This window comes from Grus americana, chromosome 16 (genome assembly GCF_028858705.1).
Source record: "Grus americana isolate bGruAme1 chromosome 16, bGruAme1.mat, whole genome shotgun sequence".
Taxonomy (NCBI): Eukaryota; Metazoa; Chordata; class Aves; order Gruiformes; family Gruidae; genus Grus; species Grus americana.
The window spans coordinates 15,634,651-15,660,191 of NC_072867.1; the positions used below are offsets into that span (position 1 = coordinate 15,634,651).

Genomic DNA, 25,541 nt, shown 5'->3' on the forward strand with positions numbered 1-25,541 from the left:
TAGTGATTGGCTGTGACAACCAACTTCGGAGCTTTCAGGGTTCAGACACGCTCCTAAGATCCCGCCACACCCCGGGGAACCATTCTGATTTAAACACCTCTTTAACAACAGAGCTTCGCTTGGTCCATGCTATATATACTGCTTCCCTTTGGATAGTCTAAAGGCTTCGCAAAGGAATCGCTGCCCTTGCCAAGGTTTCCTCAGCACGCTGACTACAGTTTTCTCATATCTTCAGGCAAAGCTTGTTATCTTGAAGCTATGTGAAGTCAAAGCAGGTTAAAATAAAATCCAAGAAAAAAACCCCACCGCATTTATTCACAAATTCTGAAATAGACAACTACCAGTGTTTATAAAAGACACAGGTGAAGAAAGGAAATAGAAAATCTATGCTAAAATGACTTGTAGTAAGATTGAATCAGAAAGGTCTTCCCCATCCTTTACCCAGCTGATTCACTGCAGCCCTCCCTGGCACATGGCTGTCGGAGGCTGCCACACTGAACACCTTTTGCCTGAGGCTGCACCCACCAAACAGGGTTTCTTCAGGCTATAAAAGCCGGTGTACTCTGCCAAATCTCCCTTTTTAAGTCCCCCAACAAAATTTAATCCTTCGCCCCAAATTAGTTTCTTCTCTTCCTAGCCAGAAGACCTGCCCATTCTCTTTGTTAAAACAAGCAGAGATTCATTTCCCTGCAGATGCGCATGTCGGTTACTCAAGCTGTCCTCTCCATGGTTCATGGAACCAACAACTACACATCATTCAGCAAGAAGTAAAATTCCTTTTCCTCTGCCTCCTTGATGCCTCAGTCTTTACACTTGAGTTTGAGCTCCAGTTTAGGACTGATTTCCGGCATCCTTTTGGTAAGTGGTATTTGGGCACCTTGCCTCAGGTTTTACCTGTAGGACTCCTGGGGAGATCTCAGCAGCAGACAAAAGCTAAGCACATCACAAGCAGTCGCCAGAACCATAATCAATGGTTATGGTAAATAATCAATCACTTCACAACACCAATCATTTTTGACTAAGAAGGCTTCAACAGAATCGAAGAGTATGAAAAGGATGTAACAATCACATCGCTTTGCAATAAAACAAGTTACCCAAGTATCTACGTACAACTCAAAAGACAATCTCTAACAGAAATACCAGCTAAAGAGTAACACCACCAAGCTAAACACACAAACATATGCTTAAAGGAAGAATACTAAATGAAATCTGAATGTATAGATTATATTCAGAATTAGGAAAAGATAACTAGCCAAGCTGCAAAAATAATGCAGATGAACATACTACAAAAACACAGACGTGAAAAAGTTAAGATGCTCAGTAGCAGTTAAAATAAGTCATTTTATAAAGATTATATTTAAAGAGAATTAGAGAAAATTTAAAGTCCGTCTACCTTACGTATACTGGTAGTGTTAAAACGGTCCGTTTTCTGCTTTTAGATAAGACATGTTAACATCATTTCCCTTAGGAACAATCAATAATATTAACAAAAAACCCCACTTTATAATACAAATGTAGAGTTTAAAAGAATAACTTGTAATGAACAAAACAAATACGCAGTGTCAGTACAAAAAGTGTAATTCTAATGTAACCAAGTAATTTTGGTATAAATTCTAGTGCAACCAAGACACTAGAATTAGGAGAAGAAATCGAACAACACTTTTTAAGAAGATCTTTTTCTATATCTGATTTTCTAAGTAAGGTAAACATCACATTGACTCTTTTTGCAAATGAGAAGCCTACTCTTCACTCACTCTGAAATTACTGTCCATACACTGTGACTGTGATCATGACCTATTTTCCAACTTTGCTTCTAGTGAGCAAAGACTACCTTTGAAAAGTTTTGATTTTAAAGTCTCACGCTTAACAGCCTGAAGTTACGGATAATTAAAACCTGTGTTAGTAAAGAGTTGAATTGTCACTATTTTAATTTTGCTGTATCTTGTCCTTAAATATTATTTCCTTAATATTTTAAAACCATTTTAATAAATATTTTCATTGGAAAACGGTTGATCCAAAGTTTAATCACTCTAATGGGTCATTGACATCTTCCTCTACACTGAGAGCACGAAAGATATTTAATTTTAGATCATCAGCTATAGGGAGGGTGTAATCTTTCCCGCTGTGTCCAATTCTTGTCCTGTTTCATCCTACTACACCACCGTAACCAGATACTTCTTCCCATCGAACAGTATTTTTTACCAATATTGCTCCAGAAAGTAGCCACTGGCATTCACTATTATTAGGATAAAGTGTTTCTCTGCTGATAGTAAATACCACATGTACCACAATTAAGACACACTAATCTACATGAACAGTTTTAGCCTGAGGTTTTATGACCACATTAAGTAAATTTAAAAGTGAGCTGCCACTAAAAGGCAGCTTTCTCCTCTGGCTAAAATTCCTGCCCCCTGTCCTCTCCCTGGTGCTGGCAGTAGTGCCTGGGGGGAACGGTTGGGGGTTTTTTTTTGTTTGTAAGCTAGATTTTTGGTTTAGACCAGTTCCCTGGTGTGGAACAGCAACACATGGCCAACACCAGATGTGAACAAGGACTTTTTGCAACAGCTCTCCCAGCATACTAGCTTAAATGACAGTCTTGGGCTGAATACGCTGGTTTCATCAGTTAGTTTTAATTCTACTACATAGGGAATTGATGAGCAATGAAGCTGTTCAAAGGTGTATTTTTTCCCTGAAGTTACATATTGCAAGTGAAAGCCTTTAAATCTCCAAAATAGCATTTAATTCTTTCTCTACATAATTAAATCGGCTGAACTTCACACGTAAAGAGAACAATTTCTGGAAGATGGTGGTACATTTACCATTATCAACTAGATCCTTAATACTCCCCTGAGTATTAAATAAGTATTATTCTTATCTCACAGGAGGAACAAACCATACGGAAAAACAGTAACAACCTCAAAATCATAAGGTATCTTGAGCAGCGGCATGAAAAAATTTAACTACATTATTTTCAACACCACGTTACAGCTATACGGTCATTCCTCTTGTACCACAGAGTTAACGTACAAGGAGCACCACTTGTTTACTTGGTTCTTTTGTCTCTAGAAATACAAATAAAACCATGTAAAAAAAGACTGAATTACAAGATTTATAGATTATTCTTTAAGAGAAATACCAGAATTGACAGTCTTAAAGGTACTCTGAAAATTGGAATACACATCAAAATTTAAACTGCTTCCATAAACAACACTGTATACATACTCCTAGTCTTACACTTTCTGTTGCTGGGTAATAGCGTTTCTGCTTACGGCAATTTCTGAAGACACGCAGTAGGAAGCTATCTTAGTGCAAACACTGCCTTGATTTCTTTAAAAACATTTTTCTAAAAAAAATAAGGCTTTGTTTGATACGCCTGAGTGTTTGTAAAATATATAAATATGTGCAAACATTTTCATCCTGATGTTTTAGATATTGAAATTTTATAGGTTCTTAGCAGCTGCCACATACTTTACATTATGCTTTTAGTGTGGCAGTTGAACACTACAAGTTTCAAGATTGTTCTGATTTTTTCTGCTCCAAGAAATTTTAACCGTATCACCTTGTTCAAAGCCTCTACTGATTCATAATCCTGTATATAGCAGCACAGCTTTTTAACAACTCAGCTAAAAGCATGAACTATTTTCCCTTGTGAAACCATTAGAAACCTAATTACTTGCTCAGGAATAAGCACTAAGAAACCCGTATCTTTTACTGCATACGGAATACTGTACCAAACAATTTTTTTTAACTGTACAAGTTTACCAAATAACCTCGATATCTGAGATTAATTACAGAGAACAGGCAAGCTGTAAACACACACACAAAATGCCATAAAAGAAAGTGTTGTTTCTTTATTTGTTCATTTATTAAAGTATTTCTTTGGCTCTTAAGTAGTAGATGAAAATGTCTGCAAAAGGTAATGAAAATTCTTTGTCATTTAAACATCTGAGAGTGCAGATCACTGAACTAATCAGCTGCAATTGGTAATAAGAACTATATTTGGGAAACCTATCCGCAAAATCATCCTTCAGAAGAAACTTCCTAGTATTCCTCTACTAGGATAATGAAAACATGACTTTAAAAATAAAAAGCCAAGAGCCATGGTAGTCCATATTACAGAAGTTTAATAAATTCAAACCGGTCATTTTATGACAATCGATGATAACAGCAGCAACTCTGCTGGAGATTAAATCACACAATATTGGTGGTTTACACAATTACCTAACGAAAGTAAGCTTAAAAGGAAAGCAATCAAGATTTCAGAGTCCTCTCGAAAGGCAAGGGAGAAACTTATTAACGATGCCTGAAAGAACGCCATCAGCTCCTGTGCAAAAGGAACAGCCAGGGCTCATGCGTTTATAAGGTTATCTTTCTGTGCAGAATTAACTTGAAGAATGAGCTTCATTTGGTGTTACTCTGAAAGCTCCAAGACAAATACTGGAGTATCTGAAGTGGAAGGAGATGCACAGGCTGACATACATGCCTTGATCAGCAGTTCCCAAGCTAAAGGTCATAACCCCAAAAGGGGTCATCCACTTAGGAAAACGTCAATTGTTTATGCTGGCATTAGGGATTTTTCTCTTGACAGAGGTGATGCTTGTAGATGGAAGTAAGGTCACAACCAGAAAGATTTGGGAAGCACTGACCTAGATAATTACAGAGAACTACTCTCTCCTTCAGCAATCAGGGAAAAGTGACAAAACGTTTCTGCTAGTCTGTGAGGAAAATGGGTGAAAGTTTCAAGTTTAGCAGATACCTTCAGGTCCAAATAATTTTGACAGAAAACACAAGTTAGTCACGGGATTGGCATGTGCTGTTAAATAGCACTGGACTTCAGTCGTTCAACTTCTCCCTAGAGGGCTAGCCCAGACCATACTGGAGGGGAAGAGGAAAGGACACCACCTTTTTTTTTTAAATTTAATTTGGTTTAATTTATTTTTTACACTTATATTTGATTAAAAATACATATCTGCAGTGCAGAGCAACAGCTGCCCAGTGGCATCTCATACTCTGTCCTACAATAACAGAGTTTGACAACAGTTGAAACATCAGATGAGGACAGGTATATGCACGATCCAGACAGCTACTGCGGTAGGAGCTACACTTCTAGCTTCACATTAAAAATATATTAAAGAAAAAAAAAATCAGATATTTTTAACTTTTCCAGGATATGCAGGGAAGCAGCAAGAACAGATATCCAAATGACTATTATCTCTGTTAGGCTGTTATGTAAAACATAGAGTGCTTACAAGTTAAGTGGAGTGACACATAAGGTTGTTCTACTTTATACTGTGACTATATACTGAAAATTTGCCTTTCTTCCCACTTACTTCCTTGTGGAAAAAAAAATAACTGAGCCTATCACCAGTTAGCTGAAAAATTGTCGACGCTGCACATTTAAAACTAATGAAAACACTGACACAAGTTTGAAGATCAGAAAGAAGGCCTCCTCAAATGGAAGGATTACAACAGTAATGTATGTCAACCAACCTAAACTGTCTAGAAACAAGTGAATGCTTTTTTGCCACCAGATGGCTACATCCCAGTCTATGTGAGCAACCACTGTTCAGTAGTGTTCTCCTCATTAAGGTACCACAGGTCAACACATCAATTTGTACTGCTGGCAGTCTCGTAAGTCTCAGCGCATTGACTCTTGCGTACCGGCAGATTAAAACTAGATGGTTTACAGGACCTCTACCTTCAGATGTACCTCTTGCCCCGCTCCCAGGGGTTACTGGCTCTATGAAAGATGTTTGATTGGGAGGATTCTGGAAGCGCTGCAGTTTCCACTTGTGGCACATTAAAGACCAGCTCATCTTCCATTAAGCTGTCCCTCCTGTGCAGGCACTGACATCCAGGGCAGAGACCGGACAAAATGTCACAGCAACATCTGCAGTTGTTAGCCACAAAGTTGTCTCCAAGAAGCAGAAGACTTTGCACTTTGAAAGTCATTTTGCTGCATGAAAGGCTTTAAAATAAGGGTGCAAAGGCTTGTGTAATTGCTAACTAATCTAGCTGTCTTTTGACTAGAAGATTTCATTGGGAAACCCATAGCAGAAGCAGCTTTTATATGCACATGATCACAAAATTCTACCACCCCACCCCAAAAAAAAAGTACCCCCTTTCTTTTTGGCAATACATATTCTTTGTAAATATGCTGACAGACAGTCCATGAAGTTAGCATACAGCATTTATATCACAAAAAAGATAAAAATAAGACCAAAATAAAACCCCACATGTTCTTTAAACCTAGAGATACTCCTAGAACAAGTTACCTTCACATGAAAGAGAATGGGAACATTTTCATAACCTACCATTAAGGCAAAAAAAAATACACACAACTATATTAAAAAAAATATATTAAAAAGTTGTATGGGAGTCAAAATAACAAAATAATAATTTTTCATAAGCCTTTCTTGGCACAAAACCAGTACCATAACATTTTTCCCTCTGCTTTTCTTTTTATAAATAGACAAAACCTTTGAACAGAAGGACAAAGGTAACACATTCAAATACTTTGACATTATTCACCAATAAGCTCTTTAAAGGTATATTTAAACAAAACAGACCAGAATGATACTTCTCCCTCCCCCCCAAAAAAATTCCTTTTAAGTATAGTACATTTTGTAATTAAGCACATCATACCAGAAATTCAGTCAGGGTTCTGACCACCATTGATGAAGCACAAGAAGTGTGTTAAAGAAGTTTACTAATCAAAGCAGCAGCTGCAGCATCTCCTACCCTTGTCCTATAACATATCTCAAGAGATCTCTATTTGGACCATTTTCAAATATATTTATGACATTGCAAGTAGGAGTAGAAACAGTGCAAATGAGCTATTCAGTGTATTAGTCCACGGCATGGCCACACTTCAATAAGATGCATGCACCTATCTCCACAAAATGGCTCCTCAAAGCCATTCCAGTTTACCAAGGTAGCCCTTTATTTAACACAACATTTAAAAAAAAAGATAGAGAAAAGTTATGAGCTAAATAATTTACATTTACACCACTTGAAATTTCACTTTTTTTTTTAACCTCCGCCCTCAATACCAAAAACTATAAACCATTTTAAAAATAAGATCTGAAAAATAAGTGACTTCTGGTCATCAATTGTTTCAGTGTAAGAAAATAAAATGCTTTAATATTCTGCAACTTAAGACTACAGATCAAAACAAGTACCATAGCAAAGAGTCTTATTTATTTATTTATTTTAAAGTTTGACACTGCAAACATGCACAACAGAAAAAAATCTCTCTGGAACAGGAAAAATTATGTGAATCAGTGGCACTGGATTGCTGAAACACTCATGATAAAAGGACAAGGCACAGTAACACTAATTCCATCCCTATCTCCCCCAAACAATTATAGTTTCATAGACATTCCTAGGACTAACAAAAAATTCCCCAGAGCTAAAGTGTTTCTCAAGTGAAGCTGTGTGTCAAGTTTCATGCTGGAAGATATTTCTGGTCTAGTTTACAAGATCTGAAAAATAAGATTTGTGTTGGTTTGGGGTTTTTTGTTTTGTTTTTAAAGGATATCTTCCTTTATTATGATACGATACCAATAATGCTGTGGGAGCATGTATTTTTCTAACACAGTTATTAAACTCAATGCTGCTTCTAGAACTATGTAATGGAATTGAAATATTTTCTTGAATACAAGCTGCATTGAACGCCAGAACGAACTCTGATCACAGGGGAGAATCATTCCATGTTTATACACAGAGATAAGTCATCCACCTTAAAAGTCTCTCCTTTCCTGTTCATGCGATATTTGCCAACATCCATTTCATGGGAGCAGCTAACGTTCCCATCCCAATCCCCAGTGTCACATCACACAGAAAAGAAAACGCACATTCAGCAAAAAATATCCGTCCTTAGATAAGGCTGTGGAAAGTTTTCACAAACACCATAAAGACTTCATGTCACAAGGCGAACAATGATGTTGTCAGAACTGCAAGCCTGGCTCATGGGTTCTTCTTAGCGACACCCCAGTTGGTAGCCAAAGCTTCATGAAAGGGTTTTGCGGCCTAAATGCTTGTGACCTAACACAGCACACAGATAAAGCTCCTGCTGAACCATCCCCTCTCAGCTCACACCACTCAGCTCCTCTGACAAAGACCCTGTGTCATTGCAAGCCACATTGCTGGGGAAGAGGGCGGGGTGAAAGAAGAGAAGGGAGGCACACAGGGGAAAAAAAAAAAATGCGGTCTACAAAATAGATGCAACCTACAATCCATGACATTCAGTCCTTCACCGTCTCCTCATAAGATAAAACAGCTGTACCATCTGCCTGCAGCCAAAATCACCAGCAGTTTTGAGAAGTAAAATGCTGGGATGAAAATCTCAGCTGCCTGCTTGGCTCTTTAATAATCATCACTGTCAACAGCCTAAATAAAACACCCAGACTCCCCAGTACCCTAAGCATCTTATTGTAAGGCTGATTAATTGCAAACCATCTAAAAGTAACAGCAAAAGATACAAAACCATAAATAAGAATAAAGGAGCCAAAGGCCACCTTGAAATACATGAGCATGGTTTGGATTTCCTAACCCTGCTGATTCAAAACAAGGAGGTAGCACCTTCACCCTCCATCTTCATCAGTGCCTCACCACCCTCCTGCCCAGCTCCACTCTCATCATTATTCGAAATAAATTAGATTGACTTAAAACAAGTAGACTGCCTCAATACCCGTTCGCTCCGTACCCCAAATCTGTCCCCCTGCATCCGCATCCACCATTCTCCATCCCGGCCCCCCCATCCTCCTCTAGTCATTCTCCCAACGCCCCCCCCCCCCATAACACCATCCTCCTCCTCTCCTCAGGCCCCCACTGCCACTGTCCCTCCTCCCCCGAGAGCATCCTCCTCCTCCTCCCCACCCCCTCGACCTCAGCTCGGGGGGCCGCGGGCCCGGCTCACCTCCAGCTCGGTGTCGCCGGGCTCGGCCACCCCAATGATCTCGCTGGGCAGCTCGGCCAGGTCGGTGACCCGGATCAGCCCGTCGTGCAGGAAGATGGTCTCCTCCTTCACCGACAGCCACTGGGCCGAGTCGGTGGCCGCCGCCGCCGAGGCGCCTGCCGGGGACCCCATGGTGCGGACGGCGGGGGGGCTCCGCAGGGCTGAGGCGAGGCGGGTCCCGCTACCCCCCCATGGCGGGGGCAGGGCGGGGGCAGGGGGGTCCCCAGCGGCCTGGGTGCCGGACAGCCGGAGCGCGGTGAGCAGCAGCGAGGACCGGCGCGTTGCCACCGCAGCGCCAGCGGACCGGGGACCTCCGGGAGCCGCCGTGCCCGCCCGCGGCCACCACGTCCCACTCCCTCCTCACACACACAGGTGACAGCGCGACGCCATGTTGGGGGCTGAGGCGGGCCCGGCATGCACCGCGCGAGGAACAATACACCCTCCCCCCCCCCAGCCCCGCGGGGCCCCGCCCCCCGCCGCGCCCCTCCCCCGCCGGGCCCGGCCCCCCGGCGCCCCTCGGTGCCGCCCCACGGGGTCGGACCACGCCCCCCTGACGCTCCGCCCCCAAGGGCGGCTCCCGCCCTCCCGCGCTTCGTCCCGCGCCGTGGGCGCCCCCCTCAGCGCCGCCCCCCTCAGCGCCTGGCCCCCTCACGCAATGGCCGCTCCCCTCAGCGCCTCACCTGCCTTCACCCAAAAGGCCGCTTTCCTCAGCCCCTCGCCTGAGAGATGCTCGCTCAGCGCCTTCCCCCGAGGGTGAGGCCATTCCCCTCAGTTTCCCTCGTCAGCCTCACCTTCTTGGCTAGTCAGGGCCCCTCTGAAACTACCCATTTCCCTTTAGGACTGATCCCTCTTGGTGCCTCACATTCCCCGCAGGGTAGTTTCTCCCCTCCTGGCACCTCTGGTCACCCCTTTTTTGTCTGCCTGTCACCTCCTCGAAGGAATCCTGTCACCTTTCAGGGAGCCTTTATCCAAAGGACTTGCAAGCAAGCAGGTATGTCCCTTCAAATCCACACCTCCAGATTTATCTGTGTAATGAGGATGCCAGAGGGTCCAAAGCAAAAGGTTTGCGGCACCGCAGTATGTGCAGAAGAAAGGAGATGCAAAGAAAAATTGACCCTTCCCTCTCTCAGTCCCTCTCTTTTGGGCACCATCGTGTCACCTTCCCCATTTTCCGTCAGTCTCATCTCACACTCGGTTGCCCGAGACCTCCACCTGAGTCTGTGGAGAGAGGCACAAAGTGCCACAGGCAGCTGTACCTGACTGTTCAGCAAATGATGTGCTTGTGAGACAAATCATGTTAATGAGAAAGACATGATAACTTAAATATTTTTAGTGTGTAATTACTGTGGGGATTCCCATTGCAAGTGGCTGCTTTTCATGAAACAGTGACTGTGCACAACTGAAGAGAGATGGAGCGCTACAGATTATTTACCTGTTTGATCAGATTAAATTAATTAATATATTTGTGCATTATAACAAATGCGCTGTGGTATTGGAGGAAAAGTGTATTCAAAGCTGTAGTAAAATGAGATCTACTGCCAATTCTTTATGTCCTGTTCAATCTGGTTGGGAAGTAGCACTTTTTTCGATGTAATACAGGACCACTCAACTTTCGACCCACACGAAGCATCTTCGTATCACTGATTCAGCAGCACAAGCATTCACACAATTGCGTAGTTTGTCTTTGAGGCCAGTTCAGACAATGTAGGGTTCAGGTAAGTTCATACAAGTGGTTGGTTACAGATCTGTGTGATAGATCAGTACACTATATTTGGTAGCATATCACTGCCATTCATGCATGAGAGCAGAAGAGTCTCCAGGCTTGGTTTTATTATAGAAATAAATATTATTTTCCTCTGTGCTAGAGAGTCTCATTTTTGAACAGGGAGAGTAGGGGAGAGTTGCTGTCAGAGGTTTTTGCAAGGGAGAGACCATTCATGGGCATCTGTTATTTTTGGTCAAGACACGACACAGAGAACAACGGCTGCAGATGGACATATCCACAAATATGAAATCCACCCTGATCCTCCCGCGGGAGCCCTGCTAGCACTCATACGAGAGAGAATGCTGAAATTTGAAGATTTTATGGCAGGTGGGATGTGGCAGCTGAGTTCTGGCAGTTGAGATAAGCTGTGCTCACAAGGTCTCCTTGGAGCAGTGGGAAGGCTGCTGAGGTTAGATTAGTCACAATATTTCATTGCAAGATAGTGACTGGTTTTATTGTTTTGTTACCAGAGTAGGAGTTTTACATTGTTTTTGTTCATTCACATGAGACAGGAATAGAGGAGGAGAAATGCAAAGTCTGTATACATTTTAGTGGGAGTAACACTGAAAAAAATTCTGTCTTTAGATTTCATAATACTGTCATGGTACTAGTTGAATATCTTCCACAAAATCGATACAAATAGCAGAGCTAGGAGTAAAATGGGATGTTCACTTCACAAGCAACACTCATGCCAGGAAGGCTTGTCAACAGAAAAGATTTGCAGTGTTTTCTAGAGGTGGCCGAGTTTTGCATGTATCTGTTGTTCTCCAAAGGACTGTTTCATATGCTGGGTAACCCCAGGCTGAAAATTCTTTGTCTCCAGCTCTCACGTGCTCTTTCCAGGGCCTTCTGGACTGCTTTATCCCAAAGGAATATGGTTGTCACAGCAGCTCCCAGATGGAGAATCAGGGTTGGATATAGCTGTCGATTCAATCCACTAATTGCTCTGAAATACAAACCAAGGCCTTGTCTTTGAGTAAGGAGCTGACTCAGAGCTAGAAGAGAGGTATGTGTAACTCTGGATGTATTCATACCAGACTAAGCATGGAAAGAGGTGCACAACTAAATTGTATACTGGCCAGAGGCTGTGCTTTGTCATTTGACTGGGGGTTGACGAACAATTTCTCACAGCGAGGATCCCGATACATGTGTTTTCGTGTGGTAAGTAACCTGAGCTGCCCCTGAGTGAAATGCAGGCCACTTAACTGTGAACTGGAGATTGTGCAGACATTTTAGAAATCCCTTTTAGCTGTATTTGTGTGAAGACACCCCAAGCTGAACAGAGGGGATGTTTACCGTTTTATAGTTATTTATTTACTTATTTGGATTTCTTCTGAATTGTATTGATTTGACAATTCAAAGGTAAAAAAACTGTTATTGAATTAGTCTAAAGCCATAAAACTGAGAAGTGTGTCCTGTCCTGCCTCAGTGCAGGTAAATAAAATAATTACTAGTAAATGTAAGATTTAATAAATTATTTTAGGTGCCTGCCATTCGGGAATTAAGAGTTTGTTGTACAATCTGTAAGCTTACATAGCATGGAATGCTGACATAGCTTTCTGCATGAAAATTTCAATATTAGGGCCCTGTAATGAATTCAGCAAATATAATGCAGTTTGTCTGGCATCTGCTGCAGAAGATGTTGTATAATATAATGAAAAAGAAATAATATTATTTTTGTTCTGCATGTCACCAGAAAATGTCAGTCACTGTAACTTCAGTATAGGATTCAGAGGTGTACTGCAATAACTACAAAGAAGTCTTGTACTACATTATGGGAGATGGTGTGACTTAAAAAACAGCCTAGAATAACTTTGTGACACAAATCATCAAGCTAAAGAAACAAAACCCTTCACCTGTAAATGGGCTTTTACAGAAAGCCAGTCTTTTGCTTTAATTATTTTTGAGCAGATGGGTCAGCTGGGTGTCTGCTCTGTGGCTCTGGCGGCGTCTGCCTCTGGTGACCGGATTCCGGAACGAGTTTCCTTGTACGTTGGTCCCCGGTCCTGCAGCTGAATGTGCCCCCGTGCTTCTCTGTGCGTCACGGTTACTGAGATTTAGCAGAAGATGCTCGTGGTCTGTGGGCAAAAATTCAGTCCTGTGAGCTGAAAATGGAAATTCACTATTCATGCTTCGAATTGACCATTTGCCTATTATGTAATGGAATGTAAAGGAACGTTGTCTCGCCTTCCAGTTTAATTTTATATTAACAGCTATAACATATGGTGGAAATTCTTTTCATCCTAAGGCCTTGCTGTATATCTTTCTGTTAATTTAGAAATGGCACTTACAGTTTTAATGACCATTGTGGCACTAAGAAATGTGTGAAACAGAAGAAATAGTTGCTATTTTTATGTGGTCTGCAATAACCAGATTTCCATACCCTGAATCCTGGTTCCTCTGCCTAGTACATGTTATTTAGAGAGCCCGAATGCCATCGTTAATAAGATTACTATGCAAAGAATACTGGCATTTCCTGGCACACTCACTATGATTAAAAAATACAGTTTCTTCATTTTTCTCCAAGTAAAACTTAGAAAGGACTGAAGTGGAAAAAAACAGGATTTTGACAGAGGAGAAAGAACAGACTAGACAGTGAAAGAAAATAATTTCAAACTTCAGAAATGTATTTTAATTGCAAAGGAAAAATACTCACTTTTTTCTCATTTTGAATATATTAGCAATAATGTCTGAAGAAGGCTCTGACTGATAGCAAGGTAGGCTGGAGGGAGGAAGAACAAATAAAAAGAGATTTTTATTAAAATTAATAAGGACAATTTTATTATAGGAAACATGAGTATGAATCACCTACCTCGCAAACATAGCCCTAGTTAAATTGGACACAAAACAAATGTAAATTATAGAATCATAATAAAAATGCTGGAATGTTTTCTTAGAGGCAATCTAATCCAGCGTTGTGACCCGAGCTGTAACTACACTACTTGTGACACATACTTGTCTCATCTAGAGTGATGGAGACTCCACCTGCAATCTCTTCCATTGTTGAATTGTCATTACAGTTAGGGAGTTCCCTAATGCTTAATTGAACTTGCGTTACTGTAATTTAAGCCTTTTCATTTTTTTCAGCTTTTGTAGGCACAGAGAACAGCTGCTGTAGACACAGAGAACAGTTTATTTCCTTCCTCTTATGTGCAGTCTTTTTCATGTGTGAAGGCTGTGACCACAATTCCTCTCCACCGTCTCTGCACTAAATGATCCCTGTCCTTTCAAACTTTCACTGTAGGCCATGTACTGTAGAATTCTGATCATTCTTCTGCTCTTTGGGATTTCCTCCAACTTGTCCACATCTCTCTTGACCTGCTGGTACTTTAGATGAAGCCTTACCAGTGTGAAATGGTTTGGACAGATTCCTGTGTCTTCTATGCCATACTCCTGTTAAGTGTCTTAGTATCGTCTTGGCTTTCTCTGCAGCTGTATCATATTGTTGACTCATACTGGGCTTGTAAATGAAATAACAACTTACGCTTAAATTCTGTTTGTGGTATTTCACATACAGAAACAAAGAGAGCTGGCATTTAGCGTTACTCTTGGTAATCTCATCTCTCATTTTCTTATTCAAGAATTTAACGCAAGTAGCCTTATATGGAGGGAAGTATTTAAATGCTGCCCGTCAGTGAGGAAGAGTGGTTGGGAGCTGAAGAGATCCCTTAGTAGTTGTCCTGAATTTCTGAATCTCTAATGTCTCAGAAGACTCATTACTAATATCCAAAAATAGGTAGGTTTTAAATACAGCTATTCGGTACTATTTTAAAATTCAACCTCCCTGAAAACTGGTGCAGTGAAATGAGGAAGAAAATAAATGAAAAAAAGTCTGCTACAATATTCTGCTCAATATTATAAAAATAGAAATGTAACAAGGTGGATTTATATAATTCTTACAAATTATTACAAAGTCCACTTTATAAAGTGTTTCTCAATGTTTGTAATGTTAAATTCACAAAATCCCTAATAGCATGGCTGAGACCTGAGGATTTTAAAATTAGTTCTGGAGAATGAGTTACAAAAATGGTAGTTTTTTGGATCAATGTGTGCTGTGAGATCCTCTTGTAAGAGAGGAGGACTGCTTGGCAATGCTACTGTGATGTTGAAAGTGGTCAGCATAGAGGTGGGGCTGATACTTAGACACAAATACAAAATATATCTTTCATCAGAACTATCGATAGCTTCTTATTTACCCCATATTTTACATAAAGTTTTATTTAAAACTCTTGGAAAGAAAAAGTATCATAAGCTGGTTTTCTATTAGACTATCAAAAAATAGTTTGAGTTTCTGTTTCTACATTTGTATTTCAATAATTTTCTGTAATTTCCCAAGTAAATTGGTTGAAATACTAATCCTGCAATCTCTGTGTTTGTTATTCATTGGTAACAAGAAAGAATTCCTGTTACTGACACAGAACATATAGACTTTTGTTTTTTCTTCTAGGAGCAACGCCTTGTTACTCAAAGATGTCCTTTGTTCCAAGGCAGACATCTAAATGTCTGGGTTTTTTTGTTATTTTGTGTTAAAAGACCTCAGCCTTAATTTTAGTAAAATTAGTTTAAGTTCCACTTGAAGTCATAGCCCTGTATCATAATTTTAAATCTCTGATAGTTAAAAAATGAGAACGGATCAGTTAAACATGCTAAAGCCCTCTCATCTTTAAATTAAATATATTTTCCACCTTTACATTAAATAGTATGAACACTTCACGCTTGTCTTTTAAGAGGAATTACAATGTAAAGTCATCCTCAGTACATCGTGCAGAAAATTAGACACATTAACCTCTGGATCATGCTGCTGTCCCAGCGCGGGGCCCCTGCGCACGAACAGGCAAACAGGATGTTAATTCCTCCAGGAGATGGGTGCGGTGATCTGCCGGGGTTTATGTCTGATTCATTAGACTCCCTGAAATGTTCATTCAGTGCTGATTGAAGCATGTTGTCAAACCTGCCATCAGACTTCCCAGGGGAGGATAAGGATGTTCACATCACCAAAGCCCGATGGAAATGTGAAGCATGGGGATTGCAGCTGAAGCATCATACCTTGTACTTGCAGGTGCTGGGGAGGGAAAAAGCTCCTTGTGGCAGAGCAACCAACACTCTGCCGTGGGAAATCTGCCCCTGGTTAACTAGCCAGCTGGTTAACTAGCTGGCAAACTTCATGCTGCAGGTGGGGAGGATAAGTTCCTGTTACTTTATATTGAACGAGAGCTGTAATGAACAAGATCTGTAGTTTACAAAACTTATATCCCTAGGAGAAATGAGTTCTCTCTCCCCATCAGGATGGCCCTACACAGACATTGTATCAAACTTGTCTGAGAACTGGGGAGAATTTAACAGAATATTTATCAAAATGTTTAATCCCAATCAGAATAAAAAGCTGAAGTTTTGACATTTGCAATGTAATATTTCAGGGAAGAAAGTACATTTCACAACAACTAACTTATTTCGGGTTTTATTTCAATTTTACTTTATATTATGTAAGATTTTTATTTGATCCATATGTTATGTCAGTTTAGTTTATTTTTACTTCACATAATTTCTTTGTAATTTTTATGCTGAGTAAAATGAATATTGAAATGAAAACTCCAAAAATCTGTTTTAACATTGCACTTCATTTTTTAAATGAATTTTTGTTAAATATGACTTATTTACAGGATCAATTGATTTCAATTAGTGCATATTTTCTGCCAGCTGTACATTTTCTTAAGATCTTAAATATCATTAAAACTGGCTTAGGGACAGTCTGTATAGTGTTGCAGAAAAATATCGTTGTAACATCTACAGGAGCTTATATTTTATTTATGATTTATTTATCCTTATTTATATAATTAATGGCAATAGAGGAGATTTTTTAATTATATTACATGTATTCTAGTACCTTTTTACATCCCAGTCATTCCATCAGAACCATAAATAAAAATTGCTGGGAGAAGCTTCCCAGTACAGCATTTTTCTTTCATTCTCACTTTGGGATGGATGGTCTGCACTGGCACAAAGCCGTGAATATGGGGAGGATTGTGTTGACTTGTGAAGGTATCTACCCAATCTGAATTTCCCTAATTCTGACAAACAATAGACAGTTCTGTCTTTTTTTTTTTTTCTTTTAACTTTAACATTGTCAACAATGCCTCACTGAACTGAACTGATAACTGGAAGTAAATGAAAAATCAGAAGAAGGGATAGGTAGGCCAGTGTGCTCATATCTATTGTATGCCAGTACAAAGATATATTTCCCATGAACTGCAGAGGTCAGGTCAAGAAACACAGGAAGTAACTACTATGGGTATTCTGTAACTTATATTTCTTACATGAATATCCCATAATATGTCTGTCTCATGTCTAAATATTTTCATCAGGCTTCAGATTTTTCTGCTACAGTAATAATCAGCCTACCCCAACTAGAGTTCAAACTGTTCCAATTCAGGAGCTACTCTTTACAAATAAGGATGCTTTTCCTCTGTGACAAAGCAGAACTGATCAACAAATTCAAATGAGTGCACTGTGGCTGTTTCATTTCTTGTTGATAAAAGTCTTGATTTGTTACAGGAAACACTTTAGGAGTAAAATAAATCGTAAGTTTTTTAGAGTACCAGAAAGTCAAACTATCTAGGAAAATTTATAAATATTAGGCTAGTTTAATTTCATTCATGTATCTCAGTCTAAATCCATCATGTGGTAAGGTTAGGAGTATTTTGACATTGAGAGTTTAAAATACATATAATAAATACAGTAAAATGAAATGTATGAATAGGTAAGTGGGTGGAAAGCAGGGATGCCAGGATGACTGGCAAGAATTTGTCTATACTAGTTATTTTTTTCTTATTATCTATAATTCTTTAGCAGCCGTAAGCTTCATTCAAAAACATGTGTTTTACAGACACAGAACAGAACTGCTTAAAATCTAAACACAAAGCACCACCTGAATAGCTGCATTTGGAACTGATCACCGTGTTTCAAGAAGTCCGTGGATGGGCTGGGGAAAGTCTTGATGAGAGCAATCAGGTGTCTTGATAACACAGCCTGTGAAGATAGCTTGAAGGATTTGGTATGTTCAGTCTCGAGAAGAGAAGGCAGAGAGGAGACATGGTAAGGGATGTGTGAAAGGCTGAAGCAGAGAGAGAAGGTGTAAGCTGCTGTTGACAGGACACAAAGTCATGGGCTTAAACTGCCACTGGGGAGATACGTGGCAGACATCAGGAAACATTGCCCATTGGTATGGCACATGCAGCGGGAGGCTGGATTGCCTTCTGAGGTTGTGGGGTCTCTGTTAATGGAAAGCTTTGGCAGTGCACGAGGCAAATATTTGTTGGGTCTGATGGGGACTTAGCTGATCTCATGGTGCAGAATTAGATGGTTTTCGTATGCCATTGGATATTTTCTGTATTCTGTTCAAAGTAATTTCCATACCTACAGCAGGGAGAAAGCAGAAGGACCTGCAGAAAGAAAAAAGACAAAAAAAAAAAAACCCAAAGCAGCTTTGGGAATGTCATGTAATAGCTTGTCCACAGAGAGAAGTAGTGATGGAGGGGATGATGGAGGAATTACTCAAAGATGGCAAGAAGCAGAATTTTGCCAGCTTGCTTCCATCAGCCATGTTACGTAGATGTCATTCAGAACGAAAGGCCTGAGGCAGCTGTTTACTACAAAAGGCTAGAGCTGGGTAAAGACCAGTTTTACCCATTCCAAAAAATGGAAGTTGTAGAACAAGGTATGCTGATCCTGACAAAAAAAAAATCTATTCAGTCACCCATGCTGAGTTAGCAATACTGGGAATAAATCCCACAACTCATTCCATATTATTCATCCAAAAATGACTTGCTTTTCATAAGCACATCTCCAAGGGTAACTGCAAAGGTGTTATGAAAGGGACAACAGTAACTAGAGAGTCTGAAACAACAGGACACCAACAAAAAGAGTGAAAGCAGGGTTTTAAATGAGAATTTTAAATGAGGTGGCTTTTGAACTTTTATTATCTTTTTCTTTTACTTGAAATTCACAAATCAGTTCCAAGATCCTGTGAAGTCTTAATTAGCAGGTTTTCACAGGCATTGCAGCACTAACTACCCTTTTTCCTAAGAAAAGGAAGCCAGGTCAGTGAATCCCTGGCCTGAGAAAATGCTATAGTCTGTACTGATTTTCTCTTCAGTGGTGACAGGCATTCAAAACAAACTTAAAACTGAAAGCCACTAATTGAGAACTGAAGCCATGCAGCGCAAATTGGAATCCCTTTTCCTCTGGGCAGAACAATTTTGCTCCCTGTGTGGTGGTGTTTTGCAGCTCTGAGTGCCCACATCTCCAAAGGTGCTCTTCCCTTAGTGCCTATGTCCCCTTCTTTTCTTTTCTGAAGCATTTCTCCTGTTCTTTCCTATCTATTTCCTATAATTTCCAGCCAATAATCTACTTTTAAAGGAAGAGTAAGAATGATTATACAATAAAGTCACAGTGGGTGAGCAACTTTATGTGATATAAATATGAGGGAGACATAACAAAAAAGGATATAGATGTCTACTGTGGTTTTGTTACTGAAGGGATGTCGCTGTGAGAGGTGCAATCTTCCTGTGCTCACTATGACTCACCTGTTTTGTCCCTCTGTTCCTTACAGCCAGATGGCATAAACCAGTAAAGGCCAAGTAATTCATCATTCCACAGACTTGTGATGGACTGGCCTCCAGATGAAGCCAGGATGTTGGAAATCTTTTCATGCTGCTACAGGTAGGACAGTTTCTTCATTTGTAATATTGTAGAGTTGAGTTTGTGAATGCTGCAGTGAAATGTCAAGTGCTAATAAAATCCTGGTCTTGACAGGTAAAAGTCAGTGTTTTCTGGAATTGTTTTATAAACCCTTGGCTTTATGCTTAGCAATATAGCAGTGTTTCTTTAAAAGGAACAACATCACAAGTAGCCTACAGATAAACCATGAAGTACAGTTAATTGCCATTCAGCTAAAATAACTGCATGAGCAATCAATCAGTGGAAGAACTGAGAGCAGCACTATCTGTCAGTCATCCAAAGCTAACCGACTATTTGGAGGACTCTACCAGCATCACCGCCCTCATTAGGTTATTGCTTCACAAATAGCGTCAGCCCAGCCTTTCACATGCAATACAGTGACTATATTACGTGTATCGTGCTCATTCCTCCGTTCCTCCAGATTGTTGTCATATGGATGTTGATTATGCATGACAAACACATAAAAAAGCCATTTCTTAGGATTGATTATCCAGTCTTCCCAGGCCCAGTGCGATGGCAATTGAATAACATGAAAAGTTGCAGCTTGGGGTGACAGGGTGGGAAGAATGATAGAAATTCTAATGAGTATTCTTATAAATCCCCAGGAGACAGCTGCACTGACTGGCTCACGCTGGGACATCCTTCTCAGGTACTTGTGAAATCAGCTGTTATTTCAAGTAAGCCCAAGCCACATAATTTGTGATGTTATTTGTATTATTTTCATTTTTTTTTGATTCAAGCTGTTACCCAGTTTGGAGATTAATGGGTTGCCTGTGTTAGAAGACAGTTACATGATGATGCTACCCATTGCCTTGATAAAGTCCTCTTTATTTATAGACCATGAAAAAGTCTTTCCTAGAGTGTTTGATTAAGTAAACCCCAGATTTTTGTGCACAGGGCTTTGACCAAAACCAGTATTTTGAAGAAAAAAAAGGGGAAAAAAAAAAGAGTTCTCTTGCATCAGCAGTCTCAAAATGCAGTTTTCCTTTTTCTCCCTCTGTGTCCCTAGTATGTGCTTGTTTGGTTTTTTCCTCTCACAGAAACACAAAGCTCCAGATTTCAAATGCCCTTTTTGTACTTTCTGTGTCAGTCCAGAGGGAAGCCATGCGGATAATTGTGTGATGTACAGAAGCTTTGCCATGTGCCTGTCACTTGAGTAATAGTTGCTGTTGTTTCGGTTCTCTGATTCTAGAGGGGCATTTGTTTATTTTTTGTGCTTATTTTAAGGAACAGTTATGGTTACTCACCAATTTCTATGAAATTCCATGAAACAGATCTTCATTTCAGCTTAGCAGGACATTCACACCAGTAATTTGAATACTGATTTTACCTGAACATCGACAGTGAAACATTTTGAGGGTGCATCATTCTTTTTAGGGCCTTCATATTTCCTTGTTCTGAAAAATAACTTTCCTCCCTCATATATGAAGGACATTAGCTTGCTGCCTAGGACTAGTTTTGTACATTTTATCTTTGTATTTTATTTCCTCATGTGAAAATGGGCATTTTGAATGATAGGATACCATGTATAGCACATGGTGGTATCTGAAAGCCTTAATTTTAAAAACAATTACATTCTAAGTGCATCTGTCAAGCGAGTGAAAAACCCTTAGATCAAGTTGGACTGACAAAATAGATGAAGATGTAATTGCTTCTGGTTTAGTCTCCTATTTTCTTCATGAGGTTTAAAGCCTTTCCTAGTGCTACTTGGTGTCGTTCTCTACATCCCGCTGACTTGCTCCAATGGACCGAATAAATAATTTTACCTTTGTGTACAGTTTCTCGGTGTTATAATGGCAGTTTTTACCTCTGCTGGGTATCGCAAGGCCCGTGTGCTCAGTGTATGTAAAGTCTGAAAGTTGTTTATTATGATCATTAAAAAAATTCTGCAGGCAAAGTGCTAGGAACTGCTAATTGGGCAAAATGCAGAAACACAGAATGTCACCAGAGACCAAATCTTCTAGCTGTACTGTCCTGTACAAATGTAATGGACTCAGTTCTGCAAAAAATGACATTACAGCTGATAAATAGGAATATGAAAACATTTATTCCTCATGCCACCTGCGCCAGTCTTCAACACCACACAATGTTCTTATTTTTTAGTATTAAATGTTGGTATGATCTCAGAAGGGGAAGATTAGAATAACAGATCAGGTTCGCTCCTCAGCATCATCCAAGCATAGACTTTTTATTCTTTTATGTACCTTAGAGCATTGTTATAAATTGTATGTCTGCAGAAGTTTAAAACACTTCTTGAGACCAGATATGAGGAAGTATTACTGCTGTTCTGCAGGTATGTGAACACTGACCTCACTGAAATTGTTACTTGCTCAGGATCACACAGAAAATCAATAGAGCTGAGGGAAAAAAAAAAAGAATTTCTTTAATCTCAAGTAATATTTTGACTACTATGCTTCCTCTCTCGTTACCATTATTACTACTACTAAGTATTTGTGTCTGATATAGTGTGAACCATGGCTAGGTCATGGAAGTTGCTGGCTGTGTGTACAGTCTATCATGTAAAGTCATTTCCACTGAGAAAGATAAACATTGAAATAATGGGGAAAAAAACAGGATAAAATGAGCCAAAAAAGGCAGTCGGCTGACAAAAATGTTTTTTGACTCTTCATATCTGAGAGGGTCAAAAACTTGCCTGATCTTAAAAAAAACGCAACAAACAAACTGTGAAAAAGCAACTAAAGTAAGTGAGAAATGTGACGGTTGCTTATTGGCAAGCACGTTCAAGTCCACATACAGCCATCACAGACCAACCCTCCCGCGTGACTCAGTGTGAATGTTGACTACAGCCAGTGGGACTGGCTCGCTTTGTTCAATTAGTGGCTTCCTGAACAAGGAGGAAAAAAACCAGCAAGAACTATTATGAATAAAATCCTTATAAAAATATGGATTTAATTGCTCTAATTGCTTAAATAATGAGTTGTCAAGTGCCTAGTGCAGACTGTAATGCAGAAGAACTGGAGACATCCAATTAACAGGTAAATAGTTCCCCTTTTCCTGCATCCTCACATCCCACACAAGCCACTGGGAACTTCAGATGCTGCCTCCAAACCAGAACAGGAGCAGGAACTCTTAATCCTGTACCCATATGATCATGTCATTTATGTGACCTGCTACTTCAGGACAATTATGACAGAAGAAAGTGTGGTTGAATTTACACGACTCTCTTATGTAGTCCTAGATCTGTTAGACTAAGCTGTCCACGTGTCCATCTTGTGATGGAGTAATAGCTGATAAAATTGCAGGAGCCACTGGTATTTGTAGATTGGTATGCTGCTTAATCCCCTAGGCAGCACAGGAAAACGGTGTGATCTCTTATCCTGATGGAACTTTAAGAGACCTCAGTAACACAGGCTTCACAGTGAGCCAGGGCTGGGGCAGAACTCTGCTGTCCAGTTTCAAACTGAGCAGGGTAATTGCTTGCCTGGAGTTTTAAGCGCTGGTTGGAAAACTGTAAAAAATAGTTCTGATCTTAAAAACCAGTTGATTTTAATAAGGAGAGACCAGGAAACCGTCTTCACTGAAGGACAAGAAACAATGTACTGAAAGAAGAAAATCCATTTGGATGGGGTTTCTAATGCTTGAATCATTTAAAATGCGATGGGAATCAGCATTTGGAGAAGAGTGGAAGGAGTTACCTTGCACTGGCTAGAGGAAGGCTGCCTAGGCCAGTTCTTCTCTATGAATGGTTTCTCAGCTGATCTTGCCTACATTTTCTGTGAGGCTAAAGCAGAGCTTCTTCCACGTGGTGAAGACAAAGAAACTGTCCCCAAATTCTATTTGTTCTTTATTGAGCTTGTGGGGAAATCCAGAATGACATTTTGCAGAAGTGGGGCTGGGTATACCAGTGGCAACAGTTCTGTGAACTATGAGGAGAAGAAGGACAGGGATCAGGTGGAAATATGCTGGTGGAAAAAGGTTCAGCTGCCCCTGTGTGACAAGGCACATCCTATAGGCATCCTATAGCATAGATAAACTGAGTAGCTGATGTCCAGACATCTGTACATCTGGCATATTTTCCTCAACACCTGGCCAAAATGGTATGTGTGGCAGTCCTGCAAAAGCACTTTCATGTTCTGGCCATAGCATCTTTTCTTAATTAAAGTTAAACCCAAGTGCATCACACCTGAAATGCCAAAGGTAACATTCTCCTCAAAACTGACACTGGAAAGTACTTTGTCTTGCAAATAAACCTCAGTTTCTCCCAAGGCTCCTAGTCCCAGAGCAAAGCTAGCGTCTGCCTCCCTGAGACCACTGGCCAACACGGCAGTTGGAAAACAGCCTCTCTGGACCGGGCTGAATCCACCAGGTCATTTCACAGAGGCCGCTAATAGGTAAAAACAGGTGCCCATAGATAATAAGGTATTGCATCTTATTACCAATTCCCTGAGAAAGCCAACATCCCTCTATCTTTCCTCTCAAAAGGATGCTTTATTATAATTACATATCACTTTATTAGGCAGCTGAAGCAAAGAGCACATTTGATGCTAATGAAGTGCTGCTGTGGTTGAGTCTGTCACTATTTTTGGACCTGCACATCTCCAGCACTTTTGATTGGGTGACTGAGGCTTTGGATGTCTCTAGCTTCTTCTGTGGGGGATGCTCAGTGCAAAGCAATGACTCAGCTAGCCAGGACTGCAGGACTGTTTACATGCTCAGAATGAGAAAAGCTGCGGGACAGCGAGAACGCACACAAAAGCTCTTTTATGTGGTGGAAGTATTTTTCAGGTAGTGGACAGTATTATCTAGATTGAAAAATCTTTCTGAATATTCACTTTGTTTCTGTGTTTGTCATCTGTACAGTCCTTGTTTTTCCTCTTTTCCATCCCCCACACCAGAGCATTTCAGAAACAAGCCAGTTTTCACAGAACTCAAGGAAAATATTTTAGAGGTTAAGAGAGAGACAAATCACAGCTGTCCACCAGCTGCCTTTCCTTATGAAAGATGAGGCTTTTGCTGTCTCCATTTTCTGCAGCAGAGCAGGAGCTGCTTGGTACTGTGAAGGCACAATTTGATGTTAAAATTTGACTTAACAGCTAGCGCCCCCAGAAGCAGGCCTGCTCCCACGCCCCTTTGTGCCAACACCAACACTCATCTGGTCCCAGCGTGACTCAGTTCAGGGCTCTAAACCAGCAGGGAAATGTTCTTTCCTCCCTCTCTCCCCACCTTGCAGGGCTGTGTTGTTGGTCACCACCTAGTCAGACACGCAACAGGACTGGGGCAAGGGAGGCAGCGGCAGTACGTGAGACCGTGTCTCTGCACCAGGATCTATTGAGACACCTGCGCTGTATGACCACATCACTTCCTGACAGCGCACGGAGACAAAGCCTCCCCATTCAGTACACAAGGTTATGGTTCCAGGTATCATTTCGTGTCTTCTGATACACAAATGAGGAATGCGTCAGGAGATCAACAATTCTAGAAAATACCATTGTACCTAAATGCCTATTTGTCTTAGACTAGCCCATAGGGCTGTTTTGTTACTACGCCTTCCCCAATCCCAGAGGCAGAAGGAATGGCCGATGCACTAGTACCTCTTTTGTGTTCTCTTAGATGGCAACTGTGTGACCGAATCTCGGTTTGCAGACTTTGCGATGCCATGTGCTGCTACAAACCATTTTGGTCAAGAAGTCTACTTGCTGGTTTTGGACTTTCCCCATTTAAGTGATCCCACATAATTTTTTTTCCTTTAACTCAGCTTTCTAAGCATATTAGGTTCAGATCTTTCTTTGGTCATATCAGTAAACTTATCTTAGTACTAGCAGCAAGACATGTGCAACGCTTCTGTATCTTTTTAGAGCTGATTTATGTACACAGGCCAGTCCCACCACTGCAGTAAAAATCTCACATCAGCTTAAGAAACCTCTGACTATTCCCGTTATCCACCAAACCACATACCACAGAAGATGTAATTCATCACAAAGTTCCAATGACACTGAAAAATAAAGAACATCTTCCCAGAGCACCACAGGGCAGAACACAGCATGGAGCAAGGAGACATGCACATAGCCAGCAGGCCAGGAGTTCAGCGTTTGGACAAAGCTTGCTCACTGGCTCCCTCTG

At 40.6% G+C, this 25,541-nt stretch overlaps 1 protein-coding gene across 4 annotated transcripts in view; it reads right to left on the reverse strand.

Annotated features, from left to right (window-relative positions):
- The window catches only part of HECTD4 (HECT domain E3 ubiquitin protein ligase 4), a 76,402-nt gene extending 67,036 nt beyond the window's left edge, over positions 1–9,366 (reverse strand). For all 4 annotated transcript variants that reach the window (XM_054844675.1, XM_054844673.1, XM_054844674.1 and 1 more), the window contains exon 1: positions 8,921–9,366. In XM_054844675.1, the coding sequence (XP_054700650.1) occupies positions 8,921–9,091 (171 nt within the window). In that variant the 5' untranslated portion in view covers positions 9,092–9,366. The remainder of the gene's footprint in view (positions 1–8,920) is intronic.
- Positions 9,367–25,541: the final 16,175 nt, after the last annotated feature.